Consider the following 18,951-nt stretch of genomic DNA (forward strand, 5'->3'; position numbering starts at 1 on the left):
TTGGATCTCAGCTCAGAGGCAATCACAGGATCAGTGCTCAGGAAACCCTGGTGGACTTTAACCCTGAGGGGTGTGTGTGTTCAGTGACACTGATCTGGGAGGCTTGGGAACATGTGTGACTGCCACTAGGATAGTGAGCTTGGATAAGAGAGGGTCCACATCCCCAACAGATCCTGACTTCCTTTTCAGCTTCCCTGGGGAGTAATTTTCCCTACCTTAGGGGGCATGAATCACTACATAAGAGGCCCTGCTAGGGTGGAGCAGGAGGTGGGATCCTGGAGTCATTGGCCCTGGCTGCAGCATGGAATAGGCCCAGCCCTGCTACAGAGGCTCCAGTAGGCAGGTTGAGGCAGAAAGGCTGCACCATGACCAGCGGTGACCAGTGTGTGAAGCAGGCCTAGACACAGAGTCCTCTCTTCTTTCCTCTGTGCCCTCCCCACCCAGGATGAAGTGTTGGCACACTCAGGAGCTGCTGCTGTCTTCCCAGGCTTCCCAAGTCTGGCAGCATAGCTTCATCTGCCCCATCTGCCACCTGATCAGCCCCCCACCTAGGCTCACCTCCTGAGGGGCATTGGGCATGTTAGCAGTGGAATCTGAGACTGGTTCTGGGATTGATGGTGGGTGACTTTAGCTAAGAACTTGGGGATATGGCCAGGGACATAGATGAACTTCCCCAGGCCTAGAAACCCCTCAGAGGACTGTGAGTGAAGAGTAAAGTCCTGGCCATCCTGAAGGTTGCTGCTTTCCAGGCATTAACCAGCTTTTAACCAGGAATGAAGTAAGTAAGCAAGTAAGCAAGAAGAGGGTCTGGAAATGTAGTAACTCAGTATGGTATAGAAAACTGGGCACAGGCTTAGGAGACAGAGAAGTCTGGGGCCAAATTCTGCTTCTACCATCAATCAGCTCCATGACCTCAAATGAGTCACTTCCCCTTGAGCCTTAGTTTTCCCTCTTACATAAAATAGGGATCGTGGAACTCATCTCAAAGGATTGTGAAGGGAAATGCCTCTACCATGGTTCCTGGAACATAGTAGGCACTCAGTAAGTGGCAAGTTGTTTTCCATCCTCACGTTTTGCTGTCTTTCCATGCCCTTTGGACAATCCTAGTCTCCAACTTGGTCTATTGGTGAGTCCCTGCACCTTGTTCTTGTCTCTCCTTGCTCACACCCTAATAAGGAATCCAGCTGGGAGGTGAGAGACCCTAAACAGCTCCTCCTCTTCTATTTCTACCCATATCCTCCTCTTCCTCTAGGCCCTGTTCCTTGAAAGTGAGAGTAACCCATTTCCTCTCCTAAAAGTGAGAATAACCCACTTGCCTCTCTTTGTTTCCCCCAAATATAGGTCCACTTTATGAACCAAAGAGGTCATCAGAGGATCCAGTGAGAAAGTCGGTAACTCAGCCTCCTCTTTAAGTGAGAGGACAGGAAACTGTGTAAATGGCAGAGCACTTCAGGACTGTCTCTAATTATCTCCATAAAACAGCAGCAAAGAGACTTTAAGTCTTCACCAATCCCTGAGCCAACTCCAAATTCAGATCTTCCTCCTAGTGCTCTCTCTTCCTCTCCACAGGGGACCGCGGTTCTAGCCAAGGCCACTACCCCTGTCCTGGGTCTTGCGCTCCAGCGCGTGTGCCAGGCTCGTGTGTGCCACGCTCCTGTTGGAGTGGGCACTCTCAGTCGGTCCCAGGCGCCGGCAGTGTTATAAAAGTCCAGTAGAGGGAGACATTAGCATGTGGGTACATCTGTTGAGGTCCGACGAGGGAGAGTGGGTCGGACCTGGAGGGTCTGAGCTATGGGATTGAGCCAAAGTTATAAGCAAAGAAGCGAGGAGGGGCGGGGAGAACAGGCCAGGGCTGGGAGACAAAGACCCAGATGGCGAGGCCGGGAGGCGCTGGAGTCTGGTGTGCTGGGGCCAGGGCATCTGCTTTTGCATTTTCTAAAGGTGCCTCTGTCCTATAACCTTTCCTCTTTGCGTCATTCTTTATCGAGGTGCCCTCTCATTCCCTCTGGCCTATCCTATCTGGCCTTGCCTATACCTTCAGACAGGACAAGACTCGAAATATGGGCCCCTGGTGTCCCACAAGGCTCTTCTGCAAAGTTAAGATTTCCAAGGCCTAGTCCCCAGGGGCGAAGAAATTCTCCCCCACCCTCCTCTTTCCGCTACTTGACCCCTCTGAGATTCCACCACCCACCGATATCCATTTGTCTGTTCAGGACTCTGGGTCCATGTGCAAGCGGACACTGCACTGTGAAGGTGAAAGGAGGAAAGCCTACCAGAGTCCTGCGAGAGAAGGGACAGGCAGTAAACAAGTTATCTTTGCCACAGTGGTGGGCATGGAGCAAAAACTTCAGGGCTCGCGTGTGTAACAAGAATGGCAGTACTTTCCCGGGATACTCGTGACAGGACCTGTCTGGCCCAGGGCAGTGGGCCGGAGTGTTGAACAGGCGCGCAGGGAGCAGAGCAGGCCAACAACTCTAGAGGAGCGCCAACTTCCCACGGGCAGAGCGCTCTGAGAACAGGACTAGGCGGAACCCATCCCTAACCGCACGAGCCGCACACTCAGATTGGTGCCATCGAAGAGTGCGGCGTCCTTAAGAGTTCCCGAAAGCCCGCCCCCTTCCTCTTCTAGAGGCGTGGTGCGGGGCAAGGACCCCGTGACGGAGCTTGCTATTGGCTAAAACGAGTAGGGTTGGCCTTGCGTACGCCTGAGCAGGGGAGTAGACAGCTCAGCGGCAGCGGAGGGAGTCTATGCGTGCTGGACAGCAGTGGGAGGTGTGTGAGCCTCGCACTGAACGCAGACTCTCGGGCGCAGTCGCCGGGAAGCTAGGACTCGGCGACTGGGCTGCCAGGCCAAACGCCTAGGCTTCAGAGGCGCAAACTGATGGGACTGGCTTGCTCGGCAGCGTCTCCCCGCTCTTCTAAATACACTAAGCGGGGCCCGCGCTGAAGTCGAAGCTGTCGGGGGGCGCCCAGCCCGGAGTTCCAGTGTGGCCTGGAGGAACGGAGCCCGTGCAAGGGCGGCCCGGTCGGGAGCCCCCGGACCGAGCTTGTGTGGTGGGGAGACTCCCACTTCTTCCCAGGGGTGCCGATTCCAGGACGGTTGAGGCGTCGGGGCGGCCACCAAGTCCCCAGCGGGGAGACCCCGTCGGGGAGAGGGCACGCAGTCCCAAACAGTCTCGGGGAGCCGAGCGGAATCGGAAGGGATCCTCCGGTGGGGGGCAGAGCCCCCGTCGCGCTTCGTGTGGCAGAGAGGCCAGGGGAACGAGCCCTCGGAGGCCGCAGCTCATGCCGGAGTTGCGGGCGGCTGCCCAGTGAGTCCTCCTGGCCGGCGGGGCGGAGAAGAGCGACACCAAAGCCGGCGGGAGGGGAGCACTTCAAGGCCGGCGGCTGCGGAGGATGGGCGCCTGAGCGGTTCAGAGAGCAGCGCGGCACGGGAAGGCGAGGCCAGCTTTGCTGAGGAGGTGCCAGGGGATCCCGAAGTGCAGCCTGCCCCCGGGAAGATGGCCCGTCCTGGCCAGCGTTGGCTCGGCAAGTGGCTTGTCGCGATGGTCGTGTTGGCGTTATGCCGGCTCGCCACGCCGCTGGCCAAGAATCTGGAGCCCGTGTCCTGGAGCTCTCTCAACCCCAAGTGAGTAACTTATCTCTTCTGGTCCCTGAGGGTGGGAGGCACTCCTTCGGGGTGAGGCCGCGCGCCCCCGAGCGCCTATGGGAAGGTGTTCAGAGGCGGAGCGGCGCCCTATTTTGTCTCTGGCTTTTTCGAGTGTATTTCCCTGCGGACGGGCGGGGAAGGGTGCGGCGGGGTTGGGTGGGGGCACTTGGCTGTATTGTGACCCCTCGGCTTCTCGGCTGTCTCCTCCGCACGTCCCAAATCAAGTCGAGATTGTCGCGCCGGGCAGAGCTGGGAGTCGGAGCGCTCTAGAGCGCACCGAAGAGCTGGGTAGGGGAGAGAAAGCAGCCCCCTTTAGGGCCCCTGGGAACGTGGCGGTTTTCGCGGAGAGCCGCTGGCGGAGTTGGGGAGTGGGGGCGAGCTTGACCTGGGCAGGGGAAGAGGCCAGAACACGGGTTCCCCGTTTGTTTAGCAGTGAAGGGACCGCGGCGCGGGACTTCGCGCTTGGGGCGGGTGGCAGTGCCTGTATCCTGATTCGGGCTTCTCCCATTTTCATTTCTTTCTTCCCATTTCGCCTCCCTAGCTTTTCGTTTTGCTGCTTCTTCCAGCCCTCGCGCCGCCCCCCCACCCCCGCCACCTTTCTCCCTGCTGGGGCCGTGGAAGGGCGGGCGCCGCTCCCAGGCTCACAAAGGCGGCGGGTGGAGAGAGGCGGAGTGGGAAAGGGGTTTTGTTGAAGGGGGGGTGGGTTCGATCCATCGCCCGTCGGGGGTCCAATGGAGCCGACAGCAGAGCTTCCAGGGCTGGCCGGGGTGGAGTGTGGCGGCCGAGCTGGCGAGGGAGGTGGGAGGCAAATGAAAGATTCCTGCCCAGGCTGGTCCCATTGCTCCTCCCTGTCTTCCCGGTCCCTCAGATTGGGGAGTTGTGCTTAGCTTTCCCAAAGGGGTTGGGGAGGCAGTTATGTAGAGGAGATCCTTTCTTTTCTCTATTCTCCTTCCCCTTCACAATCCTCGCTCAACCTCCCCCCCCCTCCCCTACCCCAACCACACACCTTTCAGGGCGGTGGCTCAGTGGTTTCTGGGCTGTTAGTGGGGAGTCGCTGGGTTGTGTAGTGACCTCTGGACCTTTTCCTCTTTTGGCATCCAGGACTTAGGTTGGAACCCAGGGTCAAAATTGCTTTTCCTTCCTGTTTTCTGGAGGGCCCAGCAGTGTGCGGACACCTCACTTAGTGGGAAACGGGGCCCTAGGCCTGCGCTATCTGTATGATTCCTATATCTGGAATCTCTTTCTGTCCACTCTCCTGGGCTCCCGGCTAACTTCCCGAGCTCCTGCCTGCCCTTGGCCTCTTAGGTTCCAGGGGCGGTGCATCTCTCAGCCCTGGAGTGGAAGAGGGCAGCTTCTTTAGTTCTCTTCTCCTTGAGTTAAGGCAGGGTCCTATTTATCCGTTAGTGGGATGTCTAAACCAGGGTCAGGGTACAAGGAAAGGCATTGACAAGAATTTCTTCTTTACTTAGAAGCCAAACTGGGCACAGTGCTCTGCTAACAGCAGGGACTCAAAATGGTCTTGGGGCCTGGGGCTGCTCAGCCCAAGGAGAAAGATTGTGAAGCTCCCAGTTCTCTCCTGTGAAGGTGGAGGCTGGAAATGCTCTCTCGAGTATGGAGAGCTGAAATCCGCCTGGGGTAGCCCATCATAGGGGCTCATGGGAGTGACCTAATTGCTCTCTCGGGTCTCTAACCAGAGATAGCATGCTGCTCCACAGCTGGAAGGAAGCCCTCCTGCAGAGTGCGGGGGGTGGGAACTGGGAGAAACAAGATCTCCCTGAGCTTCACCCTTTTTGTGTTTTGAGCCTTGAGTGCTCTGGACCAGTTTACAGGGTTTTGAGATCTGCCCCCCTCCCAGATCCACTTCAGGCTGAGGGCAGGCATCCTGGGGGTGGTGGGGGTGGTGGCTGGGGCCTCAGTAGGACCTGCACGAATTCCATCCTGTAATTGAGCAGATTCTAGGAACAGTAGGGGACTGATCCTGGTGCCCCTATGGTCCCCCAATCCATGTTCCGTCTATACTCCGGGGTCTGGAATGCAGCCTGTCTGTGTGTGTTGGCACGGGTTGCGGGGGGCGGGGTGCAGGAGGACAAGAGGAAGGCACTGCCCTCAGCTTCACTCTGAGCTCTGGGGGCTGCCTCTGCCACCGCGCCCAAGCCTTGAGCTCCCACAGTCTTTGAAATCAAGTCTCTTTCTGTCCGTGTCTCCCTCTTTGCCTCCTGCCTGACTTCTCCCTCTCAGGCTCTTGTTGGTTCGCCCTCTCACACCCTGTGTGAGTCGCGTTCACCTCCCCTCTCCAGCTCGACTTGCCCGGCTCTCCCTCTTTCTCACACTCCCTCTCACTCTTAGTCACTCTCTGCCTCTTTTTCTCAAGTCCTTTTGTTTCTCGCACATGCCCGTGCTCTCCCTCACAGGCTCATTTTCTCTTCCCTCCCCTCTTCCTCCCGGCTTTTGGTTTCTCTCCTCAGTCCTGTCAGGAGCTGGCAACCGCCCTCCCCCCAAAAAAATCTCCCAGTGCCTATAAACCCTGCTTAATTGCTTCCTCCTTGGGACAAAAAAAAATCAAAATAAGAAGTGGTGGGGCTGGGGGTATGTTTCCAGGTTCCAGGGTACAGGGAGCCCCAGCTCTGACCGGGAGAAGGGAGCTGGAAGGGCTGACTGCAGACTCTCAGTATCTCACCCCAGTTGGTGCTGGGGCTTTCCAGGGTGAGAGTCTCTGGTGGCAAGAGCATCTGTCTCCTTGGCCCCCCTTGTTAGACTTGCCCAGTGAGCGCAGTGTGAGAAGATGGGTCTGGGCCCGCTAGAGGTTGGAAGGAACCAGAGTGCGTGAGCGTGCTTGGATTGGTGGGGGTGGGGGGCTGTGATGGAAGGTCCCAGGGCAGCCCCCTCCTCCAGCCTCCTCCCCTGAGAGCTTGGGGCAGCCGGCAGGCCTCATACTTGAGTCCTCAGCCAAGTCCAGCTGCTGCAATTCAGTCTCTCAGTCCCGTTCTGACCCTTTCCTGCCCCCCACTCAGGTTCCCCCACCTCCAGGGAGTGGGAATGTGCCTGAGATCATATTACACCTTCCCTGCAAGGGGTGGGGGTGGGGGTTTCAGCTTGGCATCCAGGACCCTTGACTCCATCCAGCATGGGTGGGGGCAGCTGCAGACCCCAACCCAGGCTTGCCTGCTGTAAGCCAGAGTGTTGGTCCCAGCCCCCTCACAGCTGTTCCAGCTCACAGTCCTGGGGAGGCCAGCTCAGGGGGCCCCCTTTCCGGGGCGGCTAGGGACCTGACCTCTTTTACTCTGTGGCTGATTGGCCACAGGTGGGGGCCTGAAAGCGATGGGAACCCAGCAGCTCCTAAAGTTCCCTGTTCCCCTGCCTCCCTCCCCCAACCCCAGGCATTCAGTCCAGGGCAAGAAGGGCCTGGTGAGGCTGGGTCAGGAGCTGAATCTAGGGTTCCCTTTCTCCTCTCAGGCTCTCCAGTGCCTCAGCAACTGTGCTGGGTGGGGATGGGTGGGCCCTGGATACTACCATGCATCACTGTTTTTTGGTGTTGGGGTTATGGAGCAGGTAGGCCAGCCAGGAGGCTGCTGGTTGCCATGGGAACAGTAGGTTTAGGGGGAGGATCCACCCTATGATTATTAGGGGAGCTGAGGTAGGGCGATGCTCACCAGCCATATTGGGGGTTAATTGCCCTGGGCGCTGTGGCAGCCCCTCCAGGGTGGATTTTCATGGTAGTCATTTTGGGTAGGGGCGCTGGCAGCCAGGAGTGTAGTAAGGTTCTTCAGCTTCTTCTAAATGGTATTTGGTGTGCTAACTAACAGTTGGGCAGTACCTTGCTACTTCCAAAGCATCTTCATCTGTGAACTCATTGGCTGTTCCCAACAGCCCTGGGAAGTTAGAATTGCCCCTGTTTTGCAGATGAGGAGGCATTTGCCCAGAAAAGGAAAGTGACTTGTTTCAAGTCAGTCAGCTCCTAGCGGGGAGAGCTGCCTTGTGCTGTTCTTTCCACACCATCCTGCTGCCTTGGGATATGGGAGAGACAGGGTTTGGGAGGAGGCGCTGGCTCTAGCCGCCGGCTTCCCCTCTCACTTCACAGGTGTCTGTGCATCTGTCCGTGTGACTCAGGCCCTGCCCACGTGGGATGAGCAGTGCTCCAGCTTCCTCATTTGACTTTCCTAGGCCACCATCTGAGGGCAGGCTGCTCGGGATGATCTAGAGGCAGCCAGCTCCATGCCTGGCACACTTCCTCCTGAGCTCTAAACAGCAGCCTTGGTTCCTCTCTGGGCCAGGAGTCTCACTGCCTTTTAGGGACCCCACAGAAAGCAGACAACAAGGAAGGGGCTGTTGAGCCCCCAGCGGGCCCTAGTGTTGGCCAGGTGGGGCAGAGGGGAGGCATGGTTTAGTGTAGGTGTGTGTGTGAGGGGCGGCTTCCTCTGGGGCTCTCCTGGCTTCTCTGCCTCTGACAGCACTGTGTGTGTGCCAGGACCCAGCTGCTGTTCCTGCCCACCCACGCCTGGGCGGGCACTGCTGGGACACGCCAGGCCTGCTCCTGCTGCCTCGGGGGCTGGGTGGAGCTGGGGGAGTGAAAGAGGAGCCTTTAATTTGGGGACTCTCCACCCTTGCTGGAATGAGTGTAGACTTGAGCTCTGGCTTGGGGTCTGTCCTCCACTGGTCCTGCCACCCTTGGGGGTGCTGAAGTCACTGAATCAAAGCTGTGGCTAGAGTCTTCTACCAAACCTGTGGTGGCGTGGCCTAGGACCGGACTTGTCCTTTTGGGCAGTCTCTGACCACAAGTTCCTAGGGCCTGAGGGAAGGGTGAGAGGGACAGAAATGTAGAGTTGGTGGAATGTGGGCAGGTTTCTAGACACAACCCCCGCAGATCCAAAACTCTCCCTGCTGTCAATTGTTGGTTTTTGGGTGAATAGGGGCTTAGCTGGACAAAGAAGCAGGGGGGTAGTTGGCCTCTGACCAGTACGGGCTACTGTGCCAGACCCTCAGGCTTCTCCCCTTCTAGAATTCTTTAAGCTCAGTAGGTAGCCTGGGGAAGAGACTTGGGTTAAGGTGGAGGGGAAGAGGCAGGCCACAGATAGGAGCCTGAATGCTCAGGCCACCTCCCGAAAGTCCTTATACTCCCTGGGGTGGCTCTCTGGGGTCCCAGGGGCTATCAGAGGCTAAGGAGGGAAAGCCTCAGGGGTTACCATGGTGACCTGCTACAGGCTTCCTGCTGGGCCATGTCAATCCCCTTATTTTCCAGAAAAGGGCTTTGTCTGGGGGTGGCCCCAGACAGAAAAGCTTGGTTTGATGATGGAAGGAGAGCTAGTTTTTGAAAACTGGGGGGTAAACAGTTTAACTAGGCACTCTCATCCTCTTCCTCTCAGCCCCTACTCCTGGTGGATATAAAGGGAGACCTGCAGGGTCCCTGCTGTAGAGGATGACTAGCATATTACCTGACCTCAGGCTTAACTCTCACAGGCTGCACACCCACCCCTCATGGCCCCTCGCCACTTTCTGGGCTTCTCACAGGCCCAGGTGCACTTTTCTCAGTGGTGGGGAAGACAGAGGCTGAGAAGGCACTATCATGGTGCACCAGGGTCAGGGAAGGCAGGTCTCATCAGGCTCCGCTCCCTTCTGCATTTTAGGGGAAGGTGAGTTTCCCTCTGCCAGCTGCTATGCAAATAAGCTCATGCATATTTATGAATCCTGTTCACTGAGGTTGATGAGAGTCTGAGGGGTACTGGGGGCAATAGTCTCTCTCTTTCCCATTTCCCCACCCACTATGTAGACATCTGTTTCCTTGGTTGTGTCCAGGTTCCAGGGCTCCAGAACCCAAGTGGTGGTGGGAGACTGCTCAGAGTTGACAAAACTCCCTGATGGGTAAGGCAGGCCAAGTGGTTAGAAAAGAGAGCTGGCCTGTACCCCTATGCGTGCTCTCTGTCTACGTGCTGTCACCTCCAGGTAGGGTCTTGTGGAGGAGAAGCTGTACAAGGATTCAGCCAATGTTTCAGGTACTCTTAGACCTCTGGGGGATAACATCCTGGGTGAGTTTAGGCTCCCTGGCTTGGCTTTGGTAGCACCCCTCAATAGGAACATTCATCTGGTTGCTCATTCCCTCACATGAGGAGCTTGGACTCAGTGGCTCTCAAAGGTTCCTTCTAGTTGTTAGAAGTTGTCTAATCCTACTGCCTGGCTGGAACCAGTATGAGGATTAGAAAGTGAAAAATGCCTTGGCAATTATGAAGGCTTTGGTGAAACTTCTTGGCTTTTTGCAGTGTATGGAGTTGGAGGTATTTTCTCTTAAATGTTTGTGTGGGCCTCCATCCCATGCCTGCTTCCTTGCTTGCCCTCTGGAGTTTGGTAAAGCCAGGTACTAAGTGGGGAGACCTTCTCGTTGTGACTTTTACCCTCCTGCACAGCAGGATGGAAGATTCCAGCTTAGTGGAGCCTCCCTGGACATGGAGAGAGGGCTGCTGTTCTTCATCTACTTCATCTGCTTGGTCTAGTTCCTTTACCTCCTTGGATATCATTTCCCTCCATCAGGTGAGGATACTGAGCTCCCTTGTAGTCCCTGCTGTGGAATGGGTCCTTGGGGAGTGGAACCATGTTTTTCCATTATCAACTTCATTCCGTTGAAGCACTACTTTCAGCTCTTCATTGCCCTTCCTGCTGGAGAGTCTGTCCCCAACTGGATGAAACCCACACTGATTGTTGTAACCCTTGCCTTTCAGTCTGACCCCAGCTGAGCTTTTCCGCCTCTTCTGCTCTTCTCTACCCATCACTGGGACAATCCCTGGCCTAGATTTTGTGTTCCAGCCACTGCTGTCTATTCTTGCTGGGTGTTGACTTCTTATTCCTCCCCTGGGACCTGCTTTCATCCTACTCTTTCTGTGGGACCATTTCTACACTTCATCTCAGCCAAAAGGCCAAGAAGCGATCTATGGGACCATTTCTGACTGTCCTGTCTGATGAGCCATCTCCCTCTCTCTGCTTCGAGCCCTTGCCTTTTGAGCCACCATCCTTGCATATAGCCTCCAGATAGCCTGGTGCTGTCCATTGCTGCCACATGAACCATTTATTTTTCCAACCCACACTAGACAGTAAAGTCCTTATGGATGGAGCTGTATCATCTTTTCCTCTCTCCCACCCAAGAAACAAGACTGGGCTCATAGGTCCTTGGTGTTAGTGTCTGGTTTCCTACCTCTTGGCAGACCAGACTATTTCTAAGCAGGAGTTAAATGGTTGAGTGCCAACTGTGTGCTCTGTGCATGCCATCATGTCTCCCCTTCACCATCCTTAGAGGTGGGACTCTTACCACTCTCAGTTTATAAGTGAGGACACAGAAGCTTAGGGAGATCAGGCAGCTCATGCAAGGTTGCAGAGCTTGTAAGGGCCACTGTCTGTCTGATTCCAAAGCATGTCTTCTTTCTCCTATGTTTCCCAGGCTCAGAAATGGCTGAGAGAACTTAACTGTGTGCTTAGGCAGGGACAGGATGATATGAATCAGTGGCCCCAGGCAGCTGCCATCCCCTTGCTGTTTCCCAGTGCCTGGCCTTCTGGATCAGATGAACCTGGCTCAGGAGGCATTTATCCATTTTCTCTCAGGATTGGGAGCAGGGTCAGTGTGTGTGTGTGTGTGTGTGTGTGTGTGTGTGTGTGTGTGTGTGTGTGATCAATAAAAGGTGGGTGAGCAAGGTTCTTGGGGCCCTGTCCTATATGATCTATCATTCCTGCTTGGGCCTCTTCTTCCCTTTCTCTGTTCTTCTTAGCAGTGAGACTGGTCAGATTTGGGCATTTGGGCTCTTGCATTATGGGAGTGGGATGAGTCCTGGTAGGATGCCAGGCAGTGGGAGTGGGGAGTGGAGAGAGCTGTGTGGAGCTTTACGTGGCTAGAGACTATGCCCATTATCCCTTGGCTCTAGGCAAGGTCTGTTCCTATCTCCTTATCATGCCCAAGATTAGCACGAATGGGGGAGAAGACGTGGGTCTCAGATAAGTTGTGCACCCCCAGCCATTGACTGGGAGTTGTGGGGGTGGTTTCTAGGGCATGTGTGGGCTTGTTCTGTGTGTGTTTCTGTGTTCTGTGCACATAAGTGCATACACATGTGTGTGTGCTGAGGAGCTGGTAGCAGTGGCTATGAAAAATGTGAATGTGTTGGGGGTGAGAGGAGGACAGGGCCACCATCTCCAGGCAGCCCAAACCCGACACCTTGGTGCCCAGCCCATCTGCCACGTCAGCCCCCTGCGGAAATACCACATTAGGACAAAGGGCTCTCCCAGCTAGGTAGTGCCCTGCCCTGCCAAACAGTCAAAGCCTGGCAGCCTTGCCCATGGGCCACCCCTTCCACGCCCTGCTGGCAGTGTGGTTCTCTTTCCCCACCCGCAGCATAAGGTTGAAGGTACAGAGTGTCTGTCCTGTCCATCTCTACCCAGTGGGCCTAGCCTGGTCCTCATTGTCTGCTCTCCTGGTTCTGGGAATGGCCGGAGACCCCCAACCCTGAGGCTAACCATCTCTCTTTCTTTTTGGGCAGGTTCCTGAGCGGGAAGGGGCTGGTGATTTACCCAAAGATTGGAGACAAGCTGGACATCATCTGCCCCCGAGCAGAAGCTGGGCGGCCCTATGAGTACTACAAGCTGTATCTGGTGCGGCCTGAGCAGGCAGCGGCCTGTAGCACCGTGCTTGACCCCAATGTGCTAGTCACATGCAATAGGCCAGAGCAGGAAATCCGCTTCACCATCAAGTTCCAGGAGTTCAGCCCCAACTACATGGGCCTGGAGTTCAAGAAGCACCATGATTACTATATTACCTGTGAGTCCTTACCCACCATGTGGTTCTGTCTTGTCCTGTAGTGGTGGGAACTTCTGAGTAGTACAAGGAGACTACACACATTTCAGGCCCAGCCTGATCCAGTCCCCTTGAGGATTGGCATGCTCTCCTCCTAGCCTGGTATTGGAATTCTGGCCCCAACAATTACCATGGGGTCTGCTGCCAGCTCGCCCTGGCTCTGAAGAGTTGGGAGAGGACTCCAATCCGTGGTGCTCTCTCTCTTATTTTCTTTGCCCACCTAAGATCTAATCTTGGGAATGGCAGAATTGGAAGACCTTCAGCCTTTCTCTTTATGGGAAACTGAGGCCCCAGGAGGTGAAGGGGCTTCTTGCGCTAGATCACACAGGGAGAGAGAGGATTGGGTCTCCAATCTAGTTCTCCTCCAATCTAGGATTCTTTCCAGTCTGTGGAGAAGCCTCCCTCACCTTGCGAGTTCTAATTGCTTGGCCTCTGAGCCACATTACCCAATGAGGAGACGCATTTAGTTCAACTAAGAAAGAAGGGCCAAGGCCTGGTCATGATAGAGGAGCAGCATCTTTGTGGGAGGGGCTAGGTCCCGGACTCTTCCTAGTGGGAGAGAAGGAGAAAGGTTCACAGGTGGGTGGGACTGCTTGTAACTCCCAAGTTCCCAGTTCTGTTCTTATGGACTCAGGCATCTCTAGGGCTTCTAGGTAATGCTGGCAGACCCCTCCTCCCCCTGACTGCTCTGGCCTCTTGCTGCAGCTACATCCAATGGGAGTCTGGAGGGACTGGAGAACCGGGAGGGAGGTGTGTGCCGCACACGCACCATGAAGATCGTCATGAAGGTTGGGCAAGGTGAGCATCCAGGCCAGGGACTCCCCAGCTGGGCTTTTGCAACAGATGCTCCTGATTGAGAGTGGGGGCATGGAGAGAAGTGGCAGGGTGGGCAGCAGGGATAGAGTATCTGAGGTCCAGCATCTGGACCATTCTCGGTTGGGAGGTACTACCTAACCAAGGCACCTATGCTTCCGGAGTTTCCCTGGCTTACTTGCCCTCTCCTCACCTCCAGACCCCAATGCTGTGACACCCGAGCAGCTGACTACCAGCCGGCCCAGCAAGGAGGCAGACAACACTATCAAGATGGCCACGCAGGCCCCTGGTGGTCGGAGTTCCATGGGTGACTCCGATGGCAAGCATGGTGAGCGTATGGGAGTTTCCCAGAGGGCAGAAGCCATTGCTTGGCTGCCCATTCAGGCGCTAGCTCTGAAGGAAGGCAGGGCATAGCCCAGGATCTGCCATGTATCCCTGGGACCCCTGGCTGACCTTTCTCCCCTCCCTCCCCCATCCACAGAGACTGTGAACCAGGATGAGAAAAGTGGCTCTGGTGGGAATGGAGGCAGTAGCGGGGACCCCGACAGCTTCTTCAACTCCAAGGTGGCGTTGTTTGCAGCTGTGGGCGCCGGCTGCGTCATCTTCCTACTCATCATCATCTTCCTGACCATCCTGCTACTGAAGCTGCGCAAGCGGCACCGCAAGCACACACAGCAGCGGGCGCCCGCCCTCTCACTCAGCACCCTGGCCAGTCCCAAGGGGGGCAGTGGCACTGCGGGCACCGAGCCCAGCGACATCATCATCCCCTTACGGACTACAGAGAACAACTACTGCCCCCACTATGAGAAGGTGAGTGGGGACTACGGGCACCCCGTCTACATCGTCCAGGAGATGCCGCCCCAGAGCCCAGCGAACATCTACTACAAGGTCTGAGGGCCTGAGCAGCCTCGGTCCCGAGGGACACTCAGCCGGGACTGCACCTCTCCTTCCTCACCTACATCCCTCCCTTTGCCAGCTGTGCCCACCTTTGTATTTAGTTTTGTAGTTTCTTGGCTTTTATAATCCCCCTTTTGCTGCACCCTCTGGGCTTTGGAGGGGGGTGCTTGTGCCCCCAGCCCCCATGCTCTTGTGCCTTCCCCCTCTGGCCAGGCCTCTGGGCTCTGCGGGGGTGCCCCTTCTTGGAGGGCAGGGTTGGACGCTGATGGACAGCAGGCAGGGAGATGCCCCCCTGGCCCTGCCCCACTTCGCCCCCTTTCTCCCTTCCCAGGACTGCTTGTCCGCTATCATCACTGTTTTTAATGTTTTGTGTTCATTTTTTAGCTGTCAACTCATTTTCATCTGTTTTTTTTTTTTTTTTTTTAAGAAAAATGGAAAAAGCAGCCCCTCCCCAGGTTTTCTGAGCCTGGCCTACCCCAGTATCAGGGGCCTGGGGCAGGTTGTGACCAGCCAGGAAGCATAAGATGGCACTTCTTTTGTAAACTCCTTGACATTTTTTTTTTTTTTTGCAGGGGGGCGGGGGAGAGGCAGGCCAGGGCTGTTCTTGCCCATGAGGGAAGACAAGAGTGTCACTGGGCAAGGTGTCTCACCCTCCCCCACTGACCCTGCTTCTACATTGCTGATCTTGGCAATGGGGTAGTGGCTGCCACCCTTCCACCAAAAAAAAAAAAAAATCCCTTCCTTGTGGGATTCTTGGGCATCTCCTGCCTCCCTCACTCTCACGGTAATTAACGTCTTAATTGGCTGTTGCCTGGGGAACAGGAGAGCTGCTGAAGGCAGATGACCTCATGGGGGGTGGAGGGAGGTGAGGTGCCCAGGTGGCTATTTGCCCTGCAGAGCTGGGAGTTCCCCCCTCTCCCCTCTGCCCTGTTCTCCCCTCACCTTTGGCATCCTTGGCCTGGTGGGGAAACAGAAGCCCAGGGTGGAGAACTAAGCGGGTATAAGGCCAGGTGACCTGCTCCTTTTCTGGGCTCTGTCACAGGTGGGTGTCCCCCTAACCCAGCTCCCACTAGCCCCCCAGTCTTGTTCTGGGGCTTGGAAAGAGGAAGAGGCTTGCCCAGGGCTTGGCCAGCACGCCGTGCACTTTGACCCCGGCTCCTTGCCAGCACGGCTGCTAACAGACTGCCACTTGCAAGCGCCTTGCAGGCGCTCCCAGAGTGGCCATGGAAGGAGCTGGGCCTTCCACCATCCACCTCCACACTGCCTCCTGGCCAGCTGCCCACTCCAGAGCCGGGTGGGAGAGGGAGCAGAACAGCCAGCCCCTTCCAGGTGGCAGTCAAAAGGGTTTTTTTGTTTTTGTTTCTATTGCCATTTGTGTAAATACTAGTCTTTTTGGAAAAAAAAATAATGTAAAGATGTTTTGTATAAACTCTGAATTATTTTCTTGTTGCTTTTTTCTTAGAAAAAAAATGAGAACTAAAAAAAAAAAAAACACATGGAGAAATGGGTGTGAAATGATGTCGTGATGTTTGGGGAATGAAGTGTGAGTGTATGAGTGAATATATGAATGAGACACACAGAGAGATTGAGGTGTGTGTGTGTGTGTGTGTGTGTGTGATTTTCACCTGACCAAAACGCTGGTGATCTGGGCAGGTGTGGGAAGATGGTGACTATCCTAGTGGAGCGAGATGCTGCAAGTGTTCTGTGCCCTTCCTCATCACAAATTCCTCTGCCCTCTTGTTCTGCAAGATACTGTGACCATATCCCCCTCTCCATCCTGTCACCACTGTGGCATAGGCCACGGGCATCTGCCCAGTCTGGCATTAGGCTCAGCTAGAAAGAGTAGATGGGGGAGGGGCTGTTCCCATGGGGACCTGGGTGTGTCCACAAGTACTGCCACCAACTGGCTGGGGCTAGATCTGGAACCTGCTGACAGGCCCAGCCCTGCCCTGCCTCAAGACACCTGGAGGTGGATGGAAATAACTTCCCAAGAGCTGGGCCTCAGCTTTGGCCCACTGGGTAACCAGGCTGCTTTAGGCGTCCCAGTTCGCTACTTAGCCAGAAGAGCCTTCTCTCTCCTGCACACCAGAGTTCTCAGCATGGCATACTCGGGGGCTTCTGGCTGACAGTGAAAGCCCTGAGTACCCAGTCTCCCTCCCACAGGCTGAGGGTCTGAGAGTGAAGTGAGTACCCTGAATAGGGTTTGGCCACAGTCCCACAGCAGAGACTCAGGTTGGCAGGGCTTGGAGCAGCCCACAGTCTTCTTGGTAGGGGATTAGCTATCGAGGTGGCTGAGACAGATATCAGGAGAGGAGAACAAGTGGGATCCCAGCAGCTAAAAATGGGTAAGAAGGAACTAGAGGAAAGGAGGAGGAGGAAGGAAGGGGAGGGTTAGTTAGTGATCCAGAGCAGGAAGCCCCAGCACACCAGCCAAGGAGTAGGCAGGGCTGTGAGGGAAGTGGGAAGCGCACAGAGAAGGCTAGGGGAGGAGAATCACGGGACCTGCACGGTGAAGGGGAGGGAGGCTGGCTGGAGCAGGCAGGGCTGGGCCCGGCTGGGGTGCTCCTGAAGCCAGCTGGGGCAGAGGCTGTTTATTTGGTTTCTCATTAACCAAAGGAAGTGCCTGGATCAGATGGGGCCTCTGCTGCTTGACTGCCTGCCCAGAGCAGGGCCCCTGCCTGGGCCAGGGGTCTCTACCCAAGGCTGGTTTAGGCCGGATTGATTTCTCTAACTGAAGGCGATCTGGATTGGGTAGAGCCCTTCCCACACGTCACCAACTGAGTGTCCTTGGGTGGCTCACTACCCAGCCTGGGACGCCGGCTGCCCCCGCCATCTCAGTGGGGAATCGAGTTTCTGGGGGCCTGTTGGAAGTAGCTGTGGGAATGTGAAGTAAAATCTCTGGGAGAGGGCAAAGCAAAGTATGGGGCAACTTCTCCAACAGCCTAGAAGATCTGTGACCTCTGTTGTCACTTGCTCTGGCCTGGGAGCCGAGGCTGCTGTTGGTCTGAACTCCATGTCTGTGCTTTGCCGGCCACACTCAGCACCACTCAGTAGCCCTTTGTGGCAGAGTGTCCTTCACCTGGACAATGCCTGCCACTGAAAAAAAAATGCACGTTTACACGTGTTATCTCATTGAATTTCATAAACTTCCCTGTGAGGGTAGGAGGTGAAGAATTCTTGGCCTCATATTTGAGATGAGGAAACAGACCTATTGCAAGAACACACATCAAATGAATGCAAGTCCGAGGCTTCAAGCCCAGGTCTTTTACTTTACTGTGAGCAAACAGAAGTTGCTAGAGAGTGATTCTCCTCCACCCCACCCTGACACACACACACATACTCCTTGCCCGCCTTGGGTGAGACTGAGGAAGTGTGCTTCCTTGTGGCTCTTGAAGAAGGGGAGCCATTCCCTCCTCATTCCCTTACTGCCGGCGTGGGTCATGGAGGGAACAAGCCTAGCTAGCTGGAGGCAGGGGGTGTGAGCTTTCTGTGGTAGGGCCCCAGACTGGCCCCACCCTCAGCTCTCCTTCCTGTTCCAGCTGGGCCTAAACTCCCTCCCGGTGAGTCAGGGATAGAGGATGCTTCCCAGGTGAGGGTGGGGCTGCTTGGCTTCCTCCACACGCTGAGTCCAGATCGCCAATGAAGCCAAGCTAAGCAGGTGCTAATCAGGCCTCAGTTTCCCTGAATGGCTAGGCCTTGTGGGGCTGAAAGGCAAGGGCTCTTGGGACTTACTGCACTGATCAATTTTAAGCTCCCAGCCTCCCTGAGGCACCAGGGATGTGGATAGCCTGACACCCTCTAGTCAGGGACATGAGCATGAACCGAAGGATCCAAGAAAAGACCTGGCCCTACTGGGACCATCCTAGGTTGGGCCCTGCTGAGAAAGCGGCCCTTTGGCCACCTGGCATCAATCACTCTCGGAAATCCGGCCTGCCTGCTTGCCTGCCTGCTTGCCTGTTCTCCTGTCCTGCCCAGGCACGTCACAGTCCCACTGACACCCTAGCTGAGTCAGCCCCAGCCTGCTGGGGGACCCTCCTCGCCCATCTGCTGCCAGCCTCCTGTACAGCTGGCCATCAGATCTGGGGAGTGAGGGCCTCAGCTGGTGCTTGTTAGGTTGGCTCCCCCTTTGGGAGGCTGCTGAGGGGGAGACCAACCCCCATCCAGGACAGGGGTCATAGAACCCAAACTGAAAGCAATTTAAGGGCATGGGGGAGACGGTAATTATAGGTTCTGTTTCCAATGGTTAATTATCTAGCTGGCAAAGAGAAAGGAAAGAGGGAAAGCTGGGCGGGGGTGGGGGGGGTGGGAGGGGGGGTGGAGAGAGTGAATAAGGAATGTGTGAATGGGTAGGGAAGGGCAGGAAAAGTTTGCCATGGGGCCTTTTGAAAGAGCCCTGAGCTGAGAGGCTGGAGCCCAGGGCCTGTCCTGATCTTCCATGACTCTGACTAGGGGCAAGCAGGTCCCTGCCTCTTTGGGCCTCAGCTTCCCTGTCTGGGTAATGAGTGGGATTACATTTCTTCAGTTATTCAGAGAATATTTAGTGAGCACCTACTGTATGCCAGTCAGCAATCCGGGCACTAGGGTATGGTGATGAACAGGATAGTCATGGTCTCTGCCCCCAAGGACCTCACATTCTAGAATGACCTTTAAGTGCCTGATTAGCTCTTAAAGTGCTTCTCTGGTGATGTGAGAGGCAGAATGGAGGATACAGAGATTAAAAGCTTGGGTATTAAAGTTAGCCTTCCATGTGTTCATTCATTTTTTAACAAGT

At 55.6% G+C, this 18,951-nt stretch overlaps 1 protein-coding gene across 1 annotated transcript; it reads left to right on the forward strand.

Moving 5' to 3' along the window:
- Positions 1–2,748: 2,748 nt before the first annotated feature.
- Positions 2,749–15,616, forward strand: EFNB1 (ephrin B1). The gene is made up of 5 exons (XM_015104707.3): positions 2,749–3,628; positions 12,157–12,434; positions 13,176–13,268; positions 13,483–13,611; positions 13,765–15,616. The coding sequence occupies exons 1-5, from the start codon at positions 3,501–3,503 to the stop codon at positions 14,175–14,177; spliced, it is 1,041 nt and encodes a 346-aa protein (XP_014960193.2). The 5' UTR covers positions 2,749–3,500; the 3' UTR covers positions 14,178–15,616.
- The last annotated feature ends 3,335 nt before the right edge of the window (positions 15,617–18,951 follow it).

This window comes from Ovis aries, chromosome X (assembly GCF_016772045.2).
Source record: "Ovis aries strain OAR_USU_Benz2616 breed Rambouillet chromosome X, ARS-UI_Ramb_v3.0, whole genome shotgun sequence".
NCBI lineage: Eukaryota > Metazoa > Chordata > Mammalia > Artiodactyla > Bovidae > Ovis > Ovis aries.